The 22,410-nt window shown below is 41.1% G+C and overlaps 1 protein-coding gene across 2 annotated transcripts in view; it reads left to right on the top strand.

Moving 5' to 3' along the window:
* Positions 1-6,372, top strand: part of ADK (adenosine kinase) — a 430,010-nt gene extending 423,638 nt beyond the window's left edge. For both annotated transcript variants that reach the window (XM_084904889.1, XM_084904890.1), the window contains exon 11: positions 5,569-6,372. In XM_084904889.1, coding sequence (XP_084761015.1) covers positions 5,569-5,693 — 125 coding nt within the window. In that variant the 3' untranslated portion in view covers positions 5,694-6,372. The remainder of the gene's footprint in view (positions 1-5,568) is intronic.
* The last annotated feature ends 16,038 nt before the right edge of the window (positions 6,373-22,410 follow it).

Below are 22,410 nucleotides of genomic sequence, written 5' to 3'. Positions count from 1 at the left end.
TATTAAGTAGGAGTGGGAGATGATTGCAATCTTCAAAAAGGTCCCTGTCACAAAAGTGAAAGAATAAGGAAATGTTCAAGATTAAAGACGACTAAAAATATGATAAATCCTGGACTAGATTCTATCCTGGAAGGAAAAGTGCTCTGAAGGGCAGCACTGGGCATCTGCAGCGCGGACAGGAGCGGAGATGACAGTGTTACTGACACTGATGACGGGTTATGTAAGAGAATAACCTTCCTCTCAGGAAAGACACACTGACGGATTTAAAGGGAAAGAGACATGATAAATGCAACCTGCTCTCAATAATTAAGGGGGAAATATGTAGAAAATATATATGTGCACAAAAAGAGTAATGTGTTAATAAGAACATCTGGATAAAAGATATATGGGTGCTTTTTGTATTTTTATTATTGCAACTTTTTTCCGAATTTTAAATGTTTTCAAATAAAGTGTTTTTTAACACTTTAGACAAGTTAAGAATAAAAAATGTAAACTTAAAAAATTATGCTGGGAAACATGACGCTAAATGAAATAAGCCGGACACAAAGGGACAGGGATTGTGCGGTCCCCAGGACGGACGAACGCGCAGAGCGGAAGGCGGAGAGCAGCTGCCGAGGGCAGGGGAGGGGGCTGGAGCGTTATGCTGGATGAGGACAGCGTTTCCGTCGGCCTGAAGGAAAGTTCTGGGAACGGACAGAGGCGATAGTTACACTACTCCGAAAAACGTGCTTAATGGTATGACTTGTACACTTTAAATGGTAATGTTTAAGTTATTTATATTTTACACAATAAGAGTTATCTAGGGGATGTTGATTCACTTTATAAAAGGTTCTCCATGTGTCTTTACATAGAAGCTCCCTTTGTTTAAACCATTTTACACAACTTTGGCTTCGCATCAGCTATAGGTCCACTTATAATTGATTATAGAACATCTGTAGTTCGTCTGAGTTGGTTTTTAAAAATAGGTTATTGAAAAACTGATATTCAGTTGGGACAAAGGTCTTAGCTTTTCTCTGCATCCAGGTTTCCTCCTGTCAAAGCAAAGGTCTCTGCAGAGCCCTCCCCGTCAGCCCTCAGCTCGCTGCTCTCTCTGCGAGAGGACGCTGGTGCTTATGCTTCACAAAAATATTTCATCAACACGAGCGTCTCTCTTTCTCACAAGGATTATACCAGGAGGAATGAGGAAAACAGATGTTGCTTATAAGGCTCCTAATAGACGTGTTTCCATTGTAAGCTGATCTGACTCTGAATTTGGCATCTGCCCCATTCGCTGCGGTGGGCTGCGCGTTTAGCCTCACAGTTGGGCTGAAAGTGAATATTGACCTTTGACTGTTACCTGAACGCTCAGTGATGAAATGCGCTCACTAAACCTCGGGAGAGGGTGACTTCACATTCTCAGCACATGTCTTCAAAACACATCGCTCCGTTTACTGAGTTAATTTTATCCTTTGGTTGGGAGAATTTATTTTATCTGATACAGAGCATTCCCCAGACCTAACGGGAACGCCTGTGTGGTCAGAATGGCAGAGGAGGAAGGACATAAATCTCACAGAATGCTCTCCACAGGTCACTGTACACAGCTTCTCAATTAACCTGCGTCCGCCCCTCGCCCCGAGGCCGGGCCTGGGTGGGAATCCTGGAAGCCTGGCTGGAACGGTTTCTCATCGCCATCTGCTCTGCGGGTCTGAGCGCCGCCACAGCAGCTCAGGTTTCCCCCGGGCCCGACCTAATGCGACGTGGCTTGTTTGTAACTACAACACTCATTTTCTTTTTGGATCGTGTTATGGTAGTATAATTGGCATTCAGAAAACTGCACATGTGTGATGTGTACAATTTCACAAATGTTGACATATGTGTACTCCTGTGAACCCGTCACTATAGACGTAGTCCTTATATCCACCCTCTTTTGTGACCCTGCCCTCCTGTCCTTCTTACTCCCATTTGGATTGTTTCCAGTTTGGGGCTGTTACAAAGAAAGCTGTAGCGCTTATTTACAATTATCTGTGTGGATTATCTGCTTTCATTTACCTTGGGTTAAATTCCCAGTAATAGAATAACAGGGTCACATGATATATGTATGTTTAACTTTTTAAGACACTAACAAATGGTATCTTATCATGTTATATTCTAATAATCAGTATATTAGTGTTCTAGTTGACCCACACCCTTGTCAACACTTGGAATGGTCAGTCTTTTTTCATTTTAGCCATTCTAGTGGGTGGGCACTGGTATCTAAATGTGGTTTTAATTTGCAGTTTTCTAATCACTGTGATGTCAAACATCTTCTCATGTGCTTATTTGACATCTTTTTATCTTCTGTAGTTTATTCAATACTTTTGCACATTTTTTGTTGGGTTGTTTCTTATTTTATTATTTTTTATAGGAAGAGAGAAAAAAAAAACATCAATTTGTTGTTCCATTATTTATACATTTATATGTGCCCTTACCGGGTAATCAAACCCATAACCTGGGCATTTCAGGACACTAACCTACCGAGCTGCCCTGCCAGGGCTGTTGGCTGTTTCTTGTTACTGATGTATAAAAATGTTTAATCTGGCAAAGTCTAAATTATATTTTCTTTTATAAAAGTTTGTACTTTTTATGTCTTAATGTAAGAGATCTTTGGCAAATTCAAAAGCACTAAAATGTTTTCCAGTTTTTTTCTGAGTTTTATAGTTTTAGTTCTTACATTTAGATCTGTAATCCATTTCAAGTTACCTTTTGTAAATGATATGAGGTAAGGGTTGAAGTTTTTGTTTTCTTTACTATGTATGGCTGATCTAAGACCATTTGTTTAAAAGATCGTCCTTTCTCCATTGAATTGCTTTGATATCTTTGTCAAAAATCAATTGACCATATCTGCACTCTGTTCAGTTTCATTAATCTATTTATCTAGCTTTGTGCCAATACCATAGTGTCTCCATTATTTTAGTTCGATACATTTTTTAATCAAGTAGTCTTCTTTTTCAAACTTGTATTTTAACTAGTCTAAGTCCTTTGCATTTCCACATAAATTTTATAATCAACTTATCTGTTTCTATAAAAAATCCTGCTGGAATTTTTATTGGCATTTTGAATCGATAGAAAAATTTCTGCAGAGCTGATAACAATATTGAATTCTCTGATCTATGAGCACTCCGTATCTCTTTAATTATTTACATTTCTCTTTTCTCTCAGCATGTTTTGTCATTTGCATTGTGCAAGTCTTACACCACTTTTGTTAGATTTATCCCTAGATTTTTCACACATTTGATGGTATGATAGATAGTATTTTAATATCATTTTTTTCTAATTGTTCATTGCTAGCCTATACAATTGCAGTATATACACACATTGCTAGTATGGAAATTCAGTTGGTTTTTACTAGTATATAATGATCTTGTATCCTGCAACTTGACCAAACTCACTTAGTAATTCTAATAACTTTTTTCTAGAACTTTTTTTCGTAAGATTTTCTACATAGGACTTTTCCCGTTTTTAAATTAAACTTATTGGGCTGACGTTGGTCAACGTGAACATAGAGGTTCAGGTGTGGGTTTCTCTGTTATAAGATCTGTGTGTCACTGTGTGCCCACCACCTGAAGTCAGAGCTTCTCCTGTCACCACACTAGGACTCCCTTTTGCCTCCTCCACCCCATCCCTCTGGCAACCACACACTGCTGTTTGTGTTCACAAGTTTCAGTTTTATATCCCACATACGGCTCTTCACTTTTTTCTGACATTTCACTTAGCACAATATTCTCAAGGTCCATCCATGTTGTTGCCAATGGCAGTATTTCATCCTTTCTTATGGCTGAGTAGCATTCCATTGTGTATAGGCACCACATCTTCTTTATCCTTCAATCTTGACATTGCTGACATTATAGGATGTTTAGCAGCATCCCTGGCCTCTGAATGCCAGTAGCACTCCCACCCTAGTTATAATAAACAAAATTGTCTCCAAATGTTGCCCCATGCCCCCTGGGGGGCAAAACTGCCTACTATTGAGAACCATAGAACTAGACAATCTTGCCATCGGCATGTAAAGACTGTCTTACTCCCTTTTCAGTCTCGATGCCTTTTATGTATTTCTTTTCTTTGCCTGTTGCACTGGCTCGAGTCTCAAGCTCAGTGTTTAAGAGCAAACATCCTTGCCTTGTTCTTCATCCTGAGGGGAAAGCATTGAGTCATCAACTTTAAGAATGATATTAACTGCAAGTTCTTCCTAAGTGCCCTTTATCAGGTCGAGAAAATTTCCTTCTATTCCTGGTTTGCTGGAAGTTTTTATTAGCAATGGATGTTGGATTTTGTCAGATGCTTTTTCTGCATCACTAAGGTGATCTTATGGCCTTCGTAGTTAATATGGTAAATTATATTGATTGATTTTTTTGAATGTTAAACTTGCATTCCTAGGATAAACTCCACCTGATCATAATTTATTATCTTTTTAGATATACTGTTGGGTTGGATTTGCTAACATTTTCTTCAGAATATTTGCATCATTTCTGAACATGTCCTCAGAATAATTCTGGCTTATGGAATGAATAAGATATGTTCCCTCCTTTTCCATTTCCTAAAGGATTTGTATAGCCTTGGCATTATTTTTTTCCTTAAATATTTGTGACACGATTTGGACCTGGGATTTTCTTTATAGGAAACTTTAACCACAAAATCAATATGTTTTCCTCATTATCTTTTTAGGTATCGATTCTTTAGTGATATCACCTCTCTTATTCCTAAAATTGGTGGTTTATGTCTTGTCTCTTTTTGTCCTGACCAGTCTGCCTAGATATTTAATTACGTCCCATTTGGACTCCCCGTCCATCCTCTCCATTTGGGGAGACTGTGGAGCTCTGCCTGGTGGTTCTCCCTGGTCATGGCCTGGTGCCCCCGGCATGAGCTGGAGCAGTGTCACAGCTCCCCCTGCATGTCCTTTCCTGGTCGTTTGTGGCTGACGTGCAGTATTTGAAAACCTTTTTTCATGTATTGATACATTGTCTTCATCTTAGTTTTTCTGGAGAAAGGTAATTCTGGTTCCTTTCATTTCATCTGGATCATAAGCAGAAGTCCTCAAAACTGTTTTCTACTTTATTCTATTTGTTTTGTTTCAGCTGGCACTTAACCGTAGAAATTATCTTGCTCTTACTTTGGGGATGAGAGGGAGATGGAGGGTCCTTCCTAACTTTTCCACTCTCAAATTTGTACTTGGAGAGACATCCAGATGATGGGATTTTGTCCAGAACAACATGCTAGGAATAACAGCACAGAGGAAATCCAGAGAGGCAGGGAGGAGGATAAATAACCAATAACGCCTCAGCTATAAAGACCCAAGAAAATATTACTTGGCCAGTATTCTTACAGCTACCTCGAAGCCAAAGGAAAGCATGAACGTTTAGGCTTAGAGAGTGAGCTGTCATGTCCCACCCTGAGCTCTTCAAGAGACTCTTCAGGGGCAGCTCCTGATGGATGGGGAGGACTTCCTCCCAGGCGGAGGAGGGTGTAAATATAGAGACTGGTTTTGGTCTGACCCCGTGACGTTTCTGATGCTGTTGCCTGTGCTCACGGTCTTCCCCTCTGTCTGTGTTTCAGGTTTCCTGTCTCAGCTGGTCAGTGACAAGCCGCTGACTGAGTGCATCCGCGCCGGCCACTATGCGGCCAGCGTCATCATCCGGCGGACGGGCTGCACCTTCCCTGAGAAGCCAGACTTCCACTGAGGAGGCGCGGCCCCGGGTGCAGACGCCGCCCACTGCTCCCTGCGAATCCCCGCGCAACAGGAGAAAGTGATCTGCCGTCTTCCCCATGTAATAATGGCCAATCTTAATTCAGAATGTGTAGGAATGCTCAGTAGAATCTTTATTCTCTCTCAACAAACTCAAAAATGATGCTCATTTCCATAGTGTGATAGTGCCACTTAAATGTCAATTAAACAGGAATATAACATTTCAATAGAAACTTTTTTTTCAATTACTTTGTAAATTCATGTGTATTTAGCAAATTGATCAGGTTTTTTTTTTTTTTACATTTCTGCTTTGAATGCAGATGCAATTTAATAGATATTTTTAAAGGAATTAACCCTAACACATTAATCTTTAGCTTTTTATACAAATATATTTAATTTAGGGATATGTGTGTGTATGTGTGTGCGTGTGTGTGTGTACACACATTCATACATATATGTACCACATATACACACAATAAACAGCCAAATAAGGTACAGAAATACTTACCTTGCCAAGCTATGCCAAATCATCTCTTCAGTGTATAATCAAATATATCATAAACTTTGGATAATTAAATAACTTGCCAAATTATATTATAATATTCAAATCATAATCTTATATTTACTTATGGAACTCTGTAATTTGATACAAATAAAAGCTTGTGATATGGGAATTTTTTCTGTCTTTGCTCTGTGCTCAACAAACTAAGAAAGATCATTATTTAATACTGAACCCGGAAATGATATCAATTTGTTACTGGAGATAGAAGAACAATATAACACATTGAAAAATAATAATGTTGGAGACAAAAACATCACTGTTTTAAGGAAGATGGACTGGTACAATAGAATCTCAGGAGTCAGACTTACCTTCCCATGATCTTGGGAAAATTACTCAGCGTCTTTGAGCTTCAATTTCTTTTCTGTAAAATGGAATAATAGCATCAATGTATAAGGTTATTGGTGTGATTTGAGAGAGAAAACCAAGTAAAAAATGCTTGGTACAATGCCTAATAAGTGTTTAATAACTACTTACTATTTTTATCATAATGATTGTTGTTGAAGAAGAAAAAGATAATATTTATAAAACTGAATTAAATCATAGAACAGGGTTCAAGTTTTTGTTTTATGTTTAGGTAAACTTTAAGGCCTCCTATGCTGGCTTGTCCTTTTGGAGTATTATTGAGATAATTCATGTACCATAAAATTTTCCATTTTAAAGGCTACATATCTGTGGTTTTAGTATATTCACAAAACTGTGCAGCCATCACTGTATCTAAACGGAGAACATTTTCATCACCCCAAGAAGGAAACCCTGTACATCCCAGCTCACCCCATTCCCAACCCTGGCAACTACTAGTCTATTATCTGCCTGTGGCGATTTGCCCGTTTTGGAAATTCATAAAAGTGGAGTCATATAATGCATGTGCTTTTGTGTCTGGCTTCTTTCGCTTAGCATGTTTTTAAAGTTTATCCATTTTGTAGCATATGTCAGTACTTCATTTCATTTTTTTCTTTTTGCCTAATAATATTCCATTGTATGGATATACCATATTTTGTTTATTCATTCATCAGTTGATGGAAATTTGGGTTAACACATTTTGCCTTTTATGAATACTGCTACTAGGAACATTCACTGACAAATGTTTTTCAATTTTGGGAGTGTATACCTAAGAATAGAGTTGCTGGGTCACATGATAACCTTATGTTTAAATTTTTTAGAAACTGTCAAAACTTTTTTCCATTTTCACCAGCAAGGTTTGAGGGTTCCCATTTCTTTCTTTCTTTGCCTGTCTTGATAGTACTTGTTTGATTGTTAGCCATCTTAGTGAGTGTGGAGTGATATCTCTCTCATTGTGGTTTTTATTTGCATTTCCCTAATGACTAATGAAATAGAGCATCTTTTCATGTGTTTTTGACCATTTATATTTTCCTTTGGAGAAATGTCTATTCAGATCCCTTGCATATTTTTTAATTGTGTGGTTTGTCCTTTTATTATTGAGTTGTAATCACCTTTTACATATTGTAGATATGTCTTTTATTAGACATACTAGAGGCCCTGTGCAGGAAATTCATGCAAGAGTAGGCCTTTGCAGCCCCAGCTGCCTCGGCCCTCACAGCCCAGGACATTAGGTCAATTTGCATATTATGCTTTTATTATTATAGATGATTTACAAATATTTGTTCCCATTCTGTGGATTGTGTTTTTACTCTCTTGATAATTTCCCTTGAAGCACAAATGTTTTGATTTGTTTGAAGTTCAATTTATTTTTTTGTCAACTGGGCTTATGGTTTCATATCTAAGAAATCGTTGCCTTATCAAGGTCACAAAAAAACATCCTATGTTGTCTTCTAAGCGTTTTTGCTCTTACATTTAAGTCTTTGGTCCATTTTTAGTTTACTTTGTATGGATGTAAACTAAGTATCTTGCACAGGAATGTCCAGTTGTCCCTGTACTCTGTTGTAAAGATTATTTTCTCCACTATTGTGGCACCATTGTCAAAAATGAATTCCCCATAAATGTCTTTTGTTTCTAGACTCTTGGTTCTATGCCACTGATCTGCATGGCTGCTTTAGGCCAGTCCAGACCATCCTGGTTACTGTAGCTTTGACCAGTGTTGAAATCAGGAAGTGTGAGGCCCCTCACTTTGTCTCATGAAAAAATGAGTTCAAGCCTTAGCTGGTTTGACTCAGTGGATAGAGTGTCGGCCTGGGGACCAAAGGGTCTGGGGTTTGATTCCCATCAAGGGCATGTACCTCGGTTGCAGGCTCCTCCCTGGCCCAGGCCCTGGTCAGGGCTCAGGCAGGAGGCAACCAATCGATGTGTTTCTCTCACATCGATATTTCTGTCTTTCTTTCTCTCTAAAAATCAATGGAAAATATCCTTGGGTGAGGATTAAAAAAAATAAAAACTAGTTCAAGTGTGAGGGTATCTTAATCATATTAAAACTACTTACTACAGAATGTATTTCTCTTAGATAACTAGGAGGGACACAGATAATCCTTTTCCTACTTTTTTTTTTTTTTTTTTTAAGAGAAAATACCTTCCCCCAAAACTAATGATCAATTACCACTCACCAACTAGGCGTTTCAAATAGTCAATGTTTTTAGAAGTCCCAACAAGCTTGGCTAGAAGCTATTCCTCTTACCCCATTTGGGGGACCAAGTGTTGTAATTTTCACTCTTTCAAACCAGAGGTGCATGTTATAAAGATTGTTTTGGACATACACAAGCCTGCAAGGGAGGCATGTGTTTGGCTGCTGGTCTAAAAAGCTGCCAGTGTTGAAATAAAATGATGTTCACTTAATAATATTCCCACTGAATAAAATAGGTTTAAGACGTTAACATCTTTTATGATCCAGCAGTCGTTCTGTGTTCAAGGCCTTGGCTTTGTGTCCCCTTGGACAAGCTCCTGAGCTGTTCTGGGTCTTGGTTTTCTCACCTGAAAACATATTCAACCCCAGGGATCTCTGAGGGGATGTTAAGAGAATGTATGAATAAGAATAGTTTGTATGAACAGTAAAATAAATGGAAATATGAAGTAGTTTGATATTTTACGAAGGCACCAAAGCAACCTAATAGGAGAAAGTATTTTCAATAGACAATGCTATATAACAGCTTGATATCTCTACAGGGGGTGGAGGATGGGGGGAAATTAGACATGGGTATGACCATAACATAAAAGCTAAACTACGTACTATGCTTCTAGAATGAAGCATAGGAGAATATTTTCACAGCTTGGGGGTAGGCAAAAGTTTCTTAGAGAGGAGTTTGATACACTAACCATAAGAGGAAAAATATTGAAGGATGGAACTCCAAAAAACAAGCCGCCATCCAGGATAACATACAACACGTGTCTGTGAAAGAGCTGATATCCAGAATCCTCTGTCGTTGATAGCGTCCTGAAAACTGCTACGCTGACCAGTTTCACCACAGGTTAACTGAGGCACAGACATGTACCTTAGGAACCTAGCTGTTATGTAAGTCAGTCTATGGTAAAATAGTGTGGAGTTTCCAAGAACCTATCAACAATGTTGTTAGAACTCACTGTACTAAAAGCTCTTACAACTCAATAATGAAAAGACAAGCAGATGACCTTACAAAGGAAAATATATGAATGGCCAATGAGCATATGATCAAGTATTCAACATCATCTGTCACAGAGAAGTGGGCTATTACCGCCCTGCGTGACTAAGAGGGAAGTGACAACACCACATGCTGGAGAGGATGTGAAGCAACGTTCTGGTGGAAGTGTAAGATGGAAAAGCTTTGGAAGAAGGCCTGAAGTTTCTTATAAAATTAAGCCCTCTGTTCTTTGATCCAGCCATTCCACTCCTGATATTTACCCCAAAGAAACGAAAGCACATGCCCCCTGAAAGACCTGTATTAGACTGTTCATAGCAGTGCTCTTCACTGTTGCCAAAAACAGTGCAGCTAACAGTAGGAATATAGATTAAAACTGTGGTGCAATCAAACAATAGAATAATACTCAGCAAAAGAAAGAAATTACCGATTATCTCAAAAACATTTTACTGAGAGAAAGGAGCCAGATATGAAAAAGTACAGGCCACAAGATTCCACATATATGAAGTTCTAGAATAGGCAAAACTAACCTATAGTGAAAAAAATCAGAACAAGGGTTGGCTGTGTGGGAGAGAGGAGAAGTGGAAACTGTCCAGAAGGGAAATGGGACTTTGAGTTGATGGTGATATTCCAGCCACAGTCGGGCTTACACAGAATTTGTCACAACTCGGAGGAATATTTCACTCAAGTTGCGTGATTTTTTTTTTTAAATCTGACACACACACATAATTGAATTCTAAGCAAATAATTGAATTCTAGTTAATGATATGCACACTGGTAAAGTGTACTTACATCTTAAAGTGAAATGCATCAAAAAATGAGTGGAAAGATGAGTAGATAAGACAAATAGAGCAAAATGTTAATTGTAGAAAGGTATCAACAGAGGGATGTTTGTTTGCTACATAAGACTTTTCAACATTTCTGTATGGTTGAGGTTTTCCCAATGTTGGAAAAACATGAAGTACTTAATTAGAAAAACCTATTAAACTTGACTAATAGCATATCACGAAGAAAATAAAACAGTAGATAACAAAACCACATATTTTATTTACTTCAGCATGTGGCTTTGGTCCTGAGTTCCATCACAAAACTAGCCAGCCCTGTGCTGCTGTGCAGGGTTTCTTGGGGCCACCACACCTCCAAGCTCCCATCTGAGCGTGGGACACGTTCTCACCCCCTAATCTACCTGGAACATTCCTGAACCACCTCTGCAAACACCAACCTGACGTCTCCCAATCCAAACCCCTGAGCTCACTGCCACGGGAGAACTTCAATTGTCAAACCCAATAACAACCAGTTTTCAGCTACCCGACCTCATCTTTTCTCAGCATGACTTCGAGGAAGGACCACACTCTTGGAACTTCTCATTTCCTTGGCTTTGACCCATCATCTTCTTGCCCCCTTTGCAGCCTCTTTGGTTTAGGAACACCTCCTCTGTCCTCCTCCGTTGACACTCCACACCCACAAGCCTTTTGACTCTCTATGCTCCTCCTAGGTGACAATCTGATGTCCACGAATTCATCTCTCACTTAATAACTCTCAAATCTGTTTCTGACCCTAATTCCGAGGTTTAGGCTTGAAACTCACAGGTCAGCCACTGGCTGTCAAAACAGAACTCGCCTTCTCTTGAACACCCAGGTCCAGACTATTCCTCCTACTTTTTTTTTTATCTTCATTAATAGAAATAATTCTTTCTGACTTTATTCCTTTCTCACCCACACAGCTAATTGGATCACCACGTTCTCTCAGTTCTCAGTTCTCTCTTAAATCTCTCCTGCCTCTTCATCCCCTCAGGTATAATTTAGAGCTTCATCACGTCTGATTTCCCCAGCTTCGGTTCTTCTCCTTCATTAGTCCCCCTCAGCATGGGATGCCTCGCTAAAGTAGACCCACAATCAATTCCCTCATCTTCCAATTCCTCAACCATCCACCCCAAACAGCCTTCCTACTGCTACAGTCCTTATAACCTGCACTCTGGCCCCAACAAACCTAACTTAAAACCATGTTCATGCCTCCACTTAGAGAGCTTTTCCTTCTACAGCTACCCATGTTTAAAGATTCCGTTCAAAGTCAAAGCCCTTTAACAAGTTTTCTCTAAGTTACTTGCTGCTCCATCCTTTTCTCTCTCAAAATACTTGCAAATTTCCTCATTGTAATTTATACAATGAGAATGTATCACATAATAAAATGTTCTATTATTTTATGTTAACGATCACTCATTTATTTCAGCCCTTTGTATTCTGTATGTCTCTATCAAAACAAACCTACATTTCTATGAGGAAAAAATATCACATAATCGTTTATTGGGTATATGCCTTTTCTTAGGAGAGGCACAATGAATGTTTTCACACTCCTCCAGTTCTCTGCAGCGAGTCAGACTTAGGAAGGGCAGGTGACCAAGGATTTTAGCTGCCACAACAGCTATAATTGCTCATATTGTCTGAACTCTTCCTTCTCCATTCTTGGAAGTCAGTCCCCTAAGTGGACAAGAGAAAAGGGTACCCAGGCTGCCACAGCTGGGTCCCTTACATTCCCCATCTCTAATCACATAATCTACATGCAAATAAATGAAATGTGGTCATGTGGTTTGGTGTAAGCTTTTATCCTTTGTGACTTCGATCCTTTTCCAACTCAGAAAAAGCTATCGTGTAGGGGGCCTGGAATTTGAAGATTGAGTTTTAATCCCTGAACTAACCCTCTCAGCGGGGAAAATGATTCCGCCACTCTGAGCTGCAGTTCCTCCTCTGTAACAGGACTTGGGCCTGGCCTGTGTGGCTCAGTTGTTGAGCGAACACCTGTGAACCAGGAGGTCACGGTTCGATTACCAGACAGGGCTCATGTCAGGGTTGTGCACTTGATCCCTAGTGGGAAGCGTGCAGGAGGCAGCAAATCAATGATTCTCATCATTTATGTTTCTCTCTCTCTCCCTCTCCCTTCTTCTCTGAAATCAATTTTTTAAAATGTTTTTTAAAACGACTTGGCATGCCCTGGCCGGTGTTCTCAGTGGTTAGAGCATCGTCCTGGGCACCAGAGTCAGGGGTTTGATTGTCGGTCAAGGGCAGGTGCTCCAAGTGCATAATCCATCCCCCGCCATGGTCTCTCTGTCTCTCTGTCTCTCTGCCTCTCCCTCTCCCCCTTCCACTCTCTCTTTTAAAAAGCAAGGGAATAAACATCCTTGGGTGAGGATTAAAAAATAAAGGAAATGACTTGGAATGAGAACTTTATAAAGACTTTGCACAGCCGAAATCGGTTTGGCTCAGTGGTAGAGCGTTGGTCTGCGGACTGAAAGGTCCCGGGTTCGATTCCGCTCAAGGGCATGTACCTTGGTTGCGGGCACATCCCCCGTGGGGGGTGTGCAGGAGGCAGCTGGTCGATGTTTCTCTCTCATTGACGTTTCTAGCTATCTCTCTCCCTTCCTCTCTGTAAAATATCAATAAAATATATTTTAAAAAAATAATAAATAAAATAAAAAATAAAGACTTTGCACAGTGGCCCTGGCCGGGTAGCACAGCTATTAGAGAATATCATCCAGAAAGACCAAGGTTGTAGGTTCCATTTTCCGCCAGGGCACATACAAAAATCAAGCAATGAATACATAAATAAGTGGAATAGCAAAATTGATGTTTCTCTCTTCCCCCTTCCTCTCTCTAAAATCAATAAATTTTTAAAAGACCTATGTCTTTTAAATGTGTAAACATGCATCAGTACAATGTGTAAATATGCATCAGTCATTCATTTATTCAACAAATATTCACTGACTGCTTATAAGTGTCAAGTAACATGCTACATAAAGGTCCATAGCACTCAATAAAAGTGTGAGTTTGTTTTCTGGCAAGTGTGCTTTGGACTTTCTGATGTCTTTAGTATTATGTATAGGGCTGTTTCCTCCCCACACTGTTCTCCCTGAGCCAACATAATTTTTCTGAGTTTCTCCTGTAAGGGCTGCTAAGTATCATAGAGTGATGGTTAACAGCCTGGGTTTTAAAGCCAGACTTTCATGGTTTAAGTCCTGGCTATGCAACATTTTAGCTATGAAACATTGAGTCAGTTGCTTAACTTCTGCATACTTTGCTTTCTGCATTTTTATTTTTATTTTTAAATATATTTTATTGATTTTTTACAGAGAGGAAGGGAGAGAGATAGAGAAACGTCAATGAGAAACATTGACCAGCTGCCTCTTGCACACCCCCCATTGGGGATGTGCCCACAACCAACGTACATGCCCCTGACCGGAATCGAACCTGGGACCTTTCAGTTTGCAGACCGATGCTTTACCACTGAGCCAAACCAGTTTTGGCTGCTTTCTGCATTTTTAAAGCACAAGAATACCTGCCCCATTAGGTTGTTGTAAATAATAAAAGTGCTAATACATGTAAATCTTAAAATGTTGCCTGGCATTAAGTTAAGTGCTTGAGAAGTGGTGGTTATTATTTGATACCTACAGTTAGTTCATAGAATACTTAACCTTGCCATGAAAATCAATTCTAGCCAAATCACAAGAAAGCCATTAGATTAGAGACTTCATTTCTCATTTATATTCATTTAAATAACTGCGTGGATTTTTTCTTTTTCTTTTTTGAGAGACTTGCACTTTCCAATATGGTAGCTACTAACCCCCTGTGGCTACTGAGCACTTAAAATGTGGCTAATTGGAAGAGTAGTATTGTAACTATAAAGAAAACCAGCTTTTAAAGATTTACAGGAAAGACATTAGTGAAAATTACAAAGTAAGGAACACCAAAGTGTGCCCCTCTAAAAAAGCAACTGAAAACTGGCAAAATCTGTTAAACCAACTTTTTCAGAACTCTTGTCAGTAATCAAAAGCTTGAAGCAACTTTGGAAGCATTTTTTTTTTTTTAAGAGAAACAGCTGCATCTCGATGAGATTAGTGAACTTTGTGACACTTTAACTTACCCTAATGCCATCCCCACACTCCAAGGAATGCAAGCAACAAGAAAGCATGGCCCATACCTGGAGGAAAAAAGAGCAACAATTAGAAAACTGTCCATGAGGAAGCCCAGGCATTGGACTTACTAGACAAATACTATAAATCAGCCATTTTAAATATTTTCAACAGCTAATTGAAAACATGTCTAAAGAACTAAGAGACTATAGAAAAAATAAAAAAGAGAATGAGCTCATGGGCATGTACAACGGTGTGGTGATTGGGAGAAATCAAGATGGCGGCATAGGGTAAACACCTAAATGTAGCCTACCACAACCATTTTAAAACTGCAACTGGAAAACAGGGCGGGCATCGTCCAGAACCCCAGAAAGCTGGCTGAGTGGAGGTTCTACAACTAGAAAAAAAAGGAGGAATGCTGAGCTCAGGAGCTGTGGAGGTGCAGAGATCTGTGAGTGCGGAAAGGGCAGATGGCTGAACACGCTGCTGGCTTACTCGCGGCGCGCATGGAGAGGGCAGGCAGCTGGCGCGCGGCTAGCTTTCTCGTTCGGGACGAAAACAAAACCTCCCTATTGCACTGAGGTCCAGCTCTGATCAGGGAGAGGTTGGACTGTCAGGCAGAGGTTGGACGGTCAGGCAGCGGGCAAAACTCAAGAGCAACCTTCTTTCAGAGGTGTGCGCGGCCAGCAGCCATTGACGTGGGACTCGGAGAACAGGACCCTTTTAGGGCGGAGCTGATGGGAAACGAAAGCTTGTCTGTGCCATCCTGAGACTCCACCCCACCCAAACGGAGCACAGAAGACTCCTAGCGGAGACACTGCTAATCCTCACAGCCAACTGGCTTGAAGATCAACTCTCTCCAGTGATACCAACAACAAACAAGGCTTAACTACAACAAGACTGCACACACAGCCCACAAAGGGCTGTACCAACAGGGTACACCACAGGTAACTGGGGAAGCTGGATACTGGGCCCTGCTAATACACCTACCACACAAAGCAACTTCATCAACTCAGGGAATCAGCTAAAATTTGGAGACAGCCGAAACCGGTTCAGCTCAATGGATAGAGCGTCGGCCTGCAGACTGAAAGGTCCCGGGTTCGATTCCGGTCAAGGTCATGTACCTTCGTTGTGGGCACATCCCCAGTAGGGGGTGTGCAAGAGGCGATTGATGGACGGTCAGGCAGCGGGCGAAACTCAAGAGCAACCTTCTTTCAGAGGTGTGCTCTCTCATCGATGTTTTTAACTTTCTATCCCTCTCTCTTCCTCTCTGTAAAAAATCAATAAAATACATATTTAAAAAAATAAAAAGTAAAAAACGTGGAGACAAAGAGGCAGGCCTCAATTGAAGGAAATGGAGGAAAGAAAAAGACTGGATATAGAGTTCACAACCACAGTTATAAGGTTCTTCAAGAATTTCCTAGAAAAGGCCGATAAATTAAATGGGACCCTCAAGGATATGAAAAGGGATCAACTAGAAATTAAGCATACACAGACTGAAATAAAAAATATTATACAGAGACCTAAAACCAGACTAGAGGATTACAAGAATCAAGTAAAAGATTTGGAATACCAAGAAGCAAAATACACTCCTCTGGAAAAACAAAAAGCAAATAGAATACAAAAAGTTAAAGATAGTGTAAGAAGCCTCTGGGACAACTTCAAGCATACCAACATCAGAATTATGGGGATGCCAAGAGAAGAGAGAGAGCAAGATACTGAAAACCTACTGGAAGAAATAGTGACAGAAAACTTCCCCCACCTGGTAAAAAAAAAAAAAAAAAAAAAAAAAAAAAAAAAAAAAAAAAGACTTACAAGTCCAAGAAGCACACAGAACCCCAAACAAAAGGAATCCAAAGAGGTCCACACCAAGACACATCATAATTAAAATGCCAAGAGCAAAAGACAAAGAGAGAATATTAAAAGCAGTAAGAGAAAAGCAGTTAGTTACCTATATGATTGTCAGCTGATTTCTCAACACAAACTATGCAGGCTAGGAGGGAGTGGCAAGAAATATTCAAAGTGATGAATAGCAAGAATCTACAACCAAGATTACTCTACCCAGCAAAGCTATCATTCAGAGTTGAGGGCCAGATAAAGAGCTTCACAAATAAAAAGAAGCTAAAAGAGTTCATCACCGCCAAACCAGTATTATATGAAATGCTGAAAAGTATTTTTTAAGAAGTGCAAGAAGATGATAAAGATAAAAATTATGAACAACAAATATGTAACTTTCAACAAGTGAATCTAAAAACCAAGGGAATAAAAAATCTGATGAACAATATTAATATAATAGAATATAATAAAATTAGGGGCATAGAAAGGGAGGTTGACCAGTCAGGGAGGGACCATGGGAGGGCTCCAGGACATGTTCAGCCCATCTCGCTCAGTCCTGATCGGCTGGACTCCACCAGCAAGCTAACCTACCAGAGCGTCTGTCCCCCTGGTAGTCAGTGCACGTCATAGTGACTGGCTGACTGGTCTGTCTGCTCCCTGGTGGTCAGTGCATGTCATAGCTAGCAACTGAGTGGCCTTAGCATATTATTAGCATATTACGCTTTGATTGGTTGAATGGCCAACTGGTCAAACAGACACTTAGCATACCAGGCTTTTATTATATAGGATTGTCAAAACTTGAAAACAACCAAGATGTCCTTCATAAGTTAATGGGTAAATAAACTGTAGTACATCCAGATAATGGAATATTATTCAGCACTGAAAAGAAATGTGCTATCAAGCCATGAAAAGACATAAAGGAACTTAAAATGCATATTATTTAGTGAAAGAAATCAATCTGAAAAGGCTGTATACCGTATGATTCTAAACATATTAACTCTCAACAATAATGATTTTTTAAAATTACAGCTGGAAGCCTGAGGATGGTTGGGGAGGAGAGGTAAGAGATCAACCAAAGGACTTGTATGCATGCATATAAGCACAACCAATGGATGCAAGATACTGGGGGTAGGGGAGGCCGGGGGAAGGTCAATGTGGGAAAAAATAAGACATATGTACTCCTCTTTATAATACTTTAAGCAATAAAATAAAATAAAAATTGTAAACATTCTTTAAAGAGGAAAATATGAAAATTAATACAAAGGCTATTGGAAAGAGATTTAAGAGCCCTTTGTGCTTGAAGACTTTTAGACAGGAAAGAAGAAGGATGTTTAAATTTAAAAACTGGCCTAGCCAGGTGTGGCTCAGTGGCTGAGTGTCAACTCAGGAACCAAGAAATCACCTGTTCAATTCCTGGTCAGGGCACATGCCTGAGTTGCAGGCTTGATCCCTAGTAGGGGGTGTGTAGGAGGCAGCCAATTGATGATTCTCTCTCATCATTGATGTTTCTCTCTCTCTCTCCCTCTCCCTTCCTCTCTGAAATCAATAAAAATCTATTTGTTTTAGAAAACCTAGGAGACACATTAAGGAATATAAACAGAAACATTATGAGGAGGAAAATATCACAGAAACAGGGCTTTGGACTCACAGGTCAGCCCTGACAGTGGACCGTGCAGCAGACATGGAGCCAGCCTGATAAGACTCAGCTTCCACTGTACAAATTCAGAAAGAAGCAGAGGAAGAAGACAAGAAGTGGGAGGCACTGACTCTTATTTGTGTCGGATGTGGGGAGGTCCTATGAGAAAGGAACAGCGATGTTCATGTCACCGGAGTTTTCTACCCACCTCTGCCAAGCCACTTCGTCACCCCTGCCTGAAAGCATTAGTCCCATCTTATGAAGGACCTGCAAAGCGTAATTAAGGACCAGGAGCATGGAACAGGTCTAGGAAGGGGTTGTGCTCCCCAGAAAAAAAAAAAAAAGCCAGGCCTTTCAAAGTGAACATACATGTGCCACTTCCCCAGAGAGGGAATAGGACCAAAAAAAGAAATCCATTTCTTGTCCTCGGCTTATTGTGTAAATCTCCATTCTGTTCCATTTCCATAAATTCTTTCTAAGTCTGAGATCCAGGAAACCTGGGGCCTTTTCTCAGTTCTAGCTTGAACTTATGATTTAATGTGATTGTCAAGGAATAAGAATGAAACACTTAATTCCAATGCTATACAAACTACAGGGGAAAAAATGGCAAGGTTTCCAATTTATTTCACAAAGCTAACATAAACACACATGTGCACATGTGCCAGGCCAAACTAGTCTCGCTCAGGCTATTTGTATGCAGTTTGTAAACAAGCATCGTAAATAGAATAGAACCAAACCTAACCGATCAGTACAATATATTAAAATAATAATGTTCCATTACCAGACAGGGCTTGGCCCATAATTGCAAGAATGTCCAACATTTTAGAATTTATAATACTCTGTGCAGACTGTGCCTGTTTTGTACACTGACACAGGTCTGATCCTCGCACATGGTAAATAAGTGCGTGCTGGATGACTAAATGAATATTCACTGTCAATATCCCACTTGAAAATAAATGAGGAGAAAAAGATCCCATTCAAGTGGCAATTACAGCAATTTTAATTAAATATATAAAAATATGAGTGTTTGTGTGTGTGTGTCTCTGTGTGTGTCTGTGTGAGTGTGTGTGTCTGTGTATGTATCTATGTGTGTGTGTGTGTCTGTGTGAGTGTGTCTGTGTGTGTGTGTGTGTGTGTGTCTGTGTGTACATATATATCCCCCAGGAGTAAACCTTTACAAATGTATGAAGATGCACATGAAGACTAAAATTTTTACCAAGGTACATAAAAGGTAAATACATGTACAACAATGTAACTACAGGTAACGATACTATTTTATATACTTAAAATGTACTAGGAAAGTAGATCATACATGTTTTCACCACAAAAAGAAAAGAAAAAGATAAACATGTGCAGTGATGGGCATGTTAATGACCATGATGGTGGTGATTATTTCACAATGTATATGTATTGCAAGTCATCAGGTTGTACACCTTAAATATATACAATTTTAACTGTCACTTCTACTTCAATAAGGCTGGGAAAATAAAAGAACAGATTTCTAAAATAAAATACATTGTAGTTTTTTGTTTTCTAAGGTAAACATCCCTGGATTAAAAACAAAACAAAACACAAAGGTCAAGGTGGCAGTGTAGGTAACAGCGATGCTCACCTCCTCCCAGAACCTCGTCAAAATGACAACCAAACACCAGGACGGCCCCCCTGAGAACCGCCTGGAGACTGTGACTAAGGACAGGAGGGAGCTGCCACATGGAGACTGGCAGGAGGGGCAGAGACACTGAGCAGGCTGGTCCCACACCCCTGGGTGGAGGTTAAAAATGGGAAGGATGCCTCAGCTGTGGAGATGGAGATCCAGGGGTCCCAGCCCCACACCCAGGTGCCCAGCCCAGTGCTGGGAGTGAAGTCCCCACACTCCGGCTGTGGAAACCGGTGGGGACTGTGGCTGAGTGAGACGGAGGCTGCTGAGTCCGGCCTTCCTCTTCCAGGTCCCACATGGACGTCCTTGGACTCGCTCCTCAGAGCTGCAGCCGGAGCTCAGAGCTGGGGCAGCAGCTAGAAAGGCGCCAGGGACAAACAGGAAGGAGCTGAACTGTCTGGCTTCAGGGTGAGGGCTAGTGGGCAGCTTTCTATCAGACAGAGCTGGAGGCAGCCATTGTTTCCTGGTGAGTGTGTCCCCACCCAGCACAGGCAAGCGCAGTATCTGAGCCTCCATCATCCTGGTTAACACCGTTCACCCACCCCAGGGGTTCCTGAGATTCCATCCCAACCGAGCCATCTCTGCTGGCTTTTCCATACAAACGGCGCAAGTGGCAACCGTCTATGGATCGCTTTGTGGTTCATACCAAGTGGCTGACCTTGGCTTGCACCGGAGCTCCTCCCAGGAGGCCCCGGAACCAACGTACGCAGCTTCCGACCACACCAGAGCATCTCCCAACCCCTTCCACAAACAACACGCCCAGTGGGTGGACTCGGAGGCGCCAGAGTCCCACTAAAGCACACCCTGCTCTGTGGGGTCAACCCCTGCACAGCAGCTCCTCCTCTGCAGCCCCAGCCACCCTCCCAGCCAGTCAGCCCGAGTGTCAATCCCGCCCACTGATGTGCCAACGGCGATCAAGGCTCAACTACAACAGGAGGGCACCAAACCTATACGAGGGACACACCTGGAGCGCCTGGCTCAGGTGACCAGGGAGACTGCGCCGCTGGGTCCAAGAAAAAGCACTAAATAAAATGGAGACAAGCAATCTATCAGATGCAGAGTTTAAAACACCGGTATTAGGATGCTCAGTAACCCATCTCTTCCCAGCTTTAGGTCATAGGACAATCTCCTTAATTTCTCTGTGCCTCAGTTTCCACACCTGCCACGTAAAGTTGTTGTGGGGATTAATCAATCGTTTTATAAATAATGCCTGGCATTCAATGAGCGTTCACTACTCTTTTCTATAGTATGATTGGATTCTAAATCTTAAAGCCAGTGATGCCGGCATACAAAAGACATTTAATAAGCATCTTTAAAGAAAGAAAATATGATTAATATAATGAGGAATTTGACTGAGAGGTTTAGGCAAAAAATATATGACTATAAAGTAATGAAACCTTGGTTTTATATGACTTAATTGAAGAACTCAGGAGGAAATGGCAAAAGAGAGCTTTTAAGAGGGTCTTGAACAAAGCAGAAATACTGAAATAAATGCATATAGCCTCAAAGGTGAATTATCTGAAAGATAAGACTCATTCAGGTGTAAATATTCTGTTAAAATGTTTGTTGTTCTTTATGCTATTTTTTAAAATTTATCTTTATTGTTGAAAGTATCACAGATGTCCCCCTTTATCCCCCAATGACCCCCTGCACCCTGCTCCCACCCACCCCCAGGCCTTCTCCACACTATTGTTTGTCCGTGGGCTGTGCATATATGCATATAAGTTATTTGATTAATCTCCTCCTGCTTTGCTTTTCCCTCTGAAATATATCAGACTGCTGCATGCTTCAATGTCTCTAGATCTATTTTGTTCATTAGCCACTATCAGGGGTCTTCAAACTGCAGCCCGCAGAGGAGTCTGATCTGGCCCGCCAGGTTTTTTGGGCAGTGAGCGCAGCCGAGGTGTTACAGTAGGAATTAGTAGTTCATATAGTCCGGCCCTCCAGCTCTCTGAGGGACCGTGATCTGGCCCCCACTTTAAAAAGTTTCAGGACCCCTGATCTACATGGTCCACCTTAAAGCACATCCAATGAATACTTTCTGAGCACCGAGTACTAGTGTGTGCTAAGACGGCGCAGGCTCAAGGTCTTTGCCCTCGGAGTGTCTTGCTGTGGTAGGCAGTGCAGTCGTGCCTTCCCGAGGGCACTGTGGAGGCTCGGGTGCTCAGTCCACCGGCAGCACCCCAGGCGCAGGTCCCAGGGGATGGGGCTCTGCCTGCCGCCCACCCCGCTGTGTGACCCTGGGCAACTATGAGGTGACTGGACCTCAACCTCCTCACCCGTAAAATGAGTGTTAGCTTTTCATACTTTTAAAATAAATACAGTACTACAAGCAGAAACACACACACACACACACACGAATGCCAAGGCCACGTCCAGCTCTGAAACGTCCGTTTTCCGAGTGGGAGGAAGGTCTGGCAAGGAAGGCAACGCCCTGCTTGCTGGCGGCTGCCAGCCTTCTGGGATCTTTCCCTCTCCAGGCCCGTCTCTAGGACATCAGTTTCTTGGCCTGGCCCAGTGGTCGGCAAACTCATCAATCAACAGAACCAAACATCAACAGGACAACGATTGAAATATCTTCTGAGAGCCCAATGTTT

The sequence above is a fragment of the Pipistrellus hanaki genome (genome assembly GCF_964339955.1).
Source record: "Pipistrellus hanaki genome assembly, chromosome: 14".
NCBI lineage: Eukaryota > Metazoa > Chordata > Mammalia > Chiroptera > Vespertilionidae > Pipistrellus > Pipistrellus hanaki.
The sequence above is the reverse complement of the archived record's forward strand: the minus strand, read 5'-3'. Positions and strand labels throughout refer to the sequence as shown.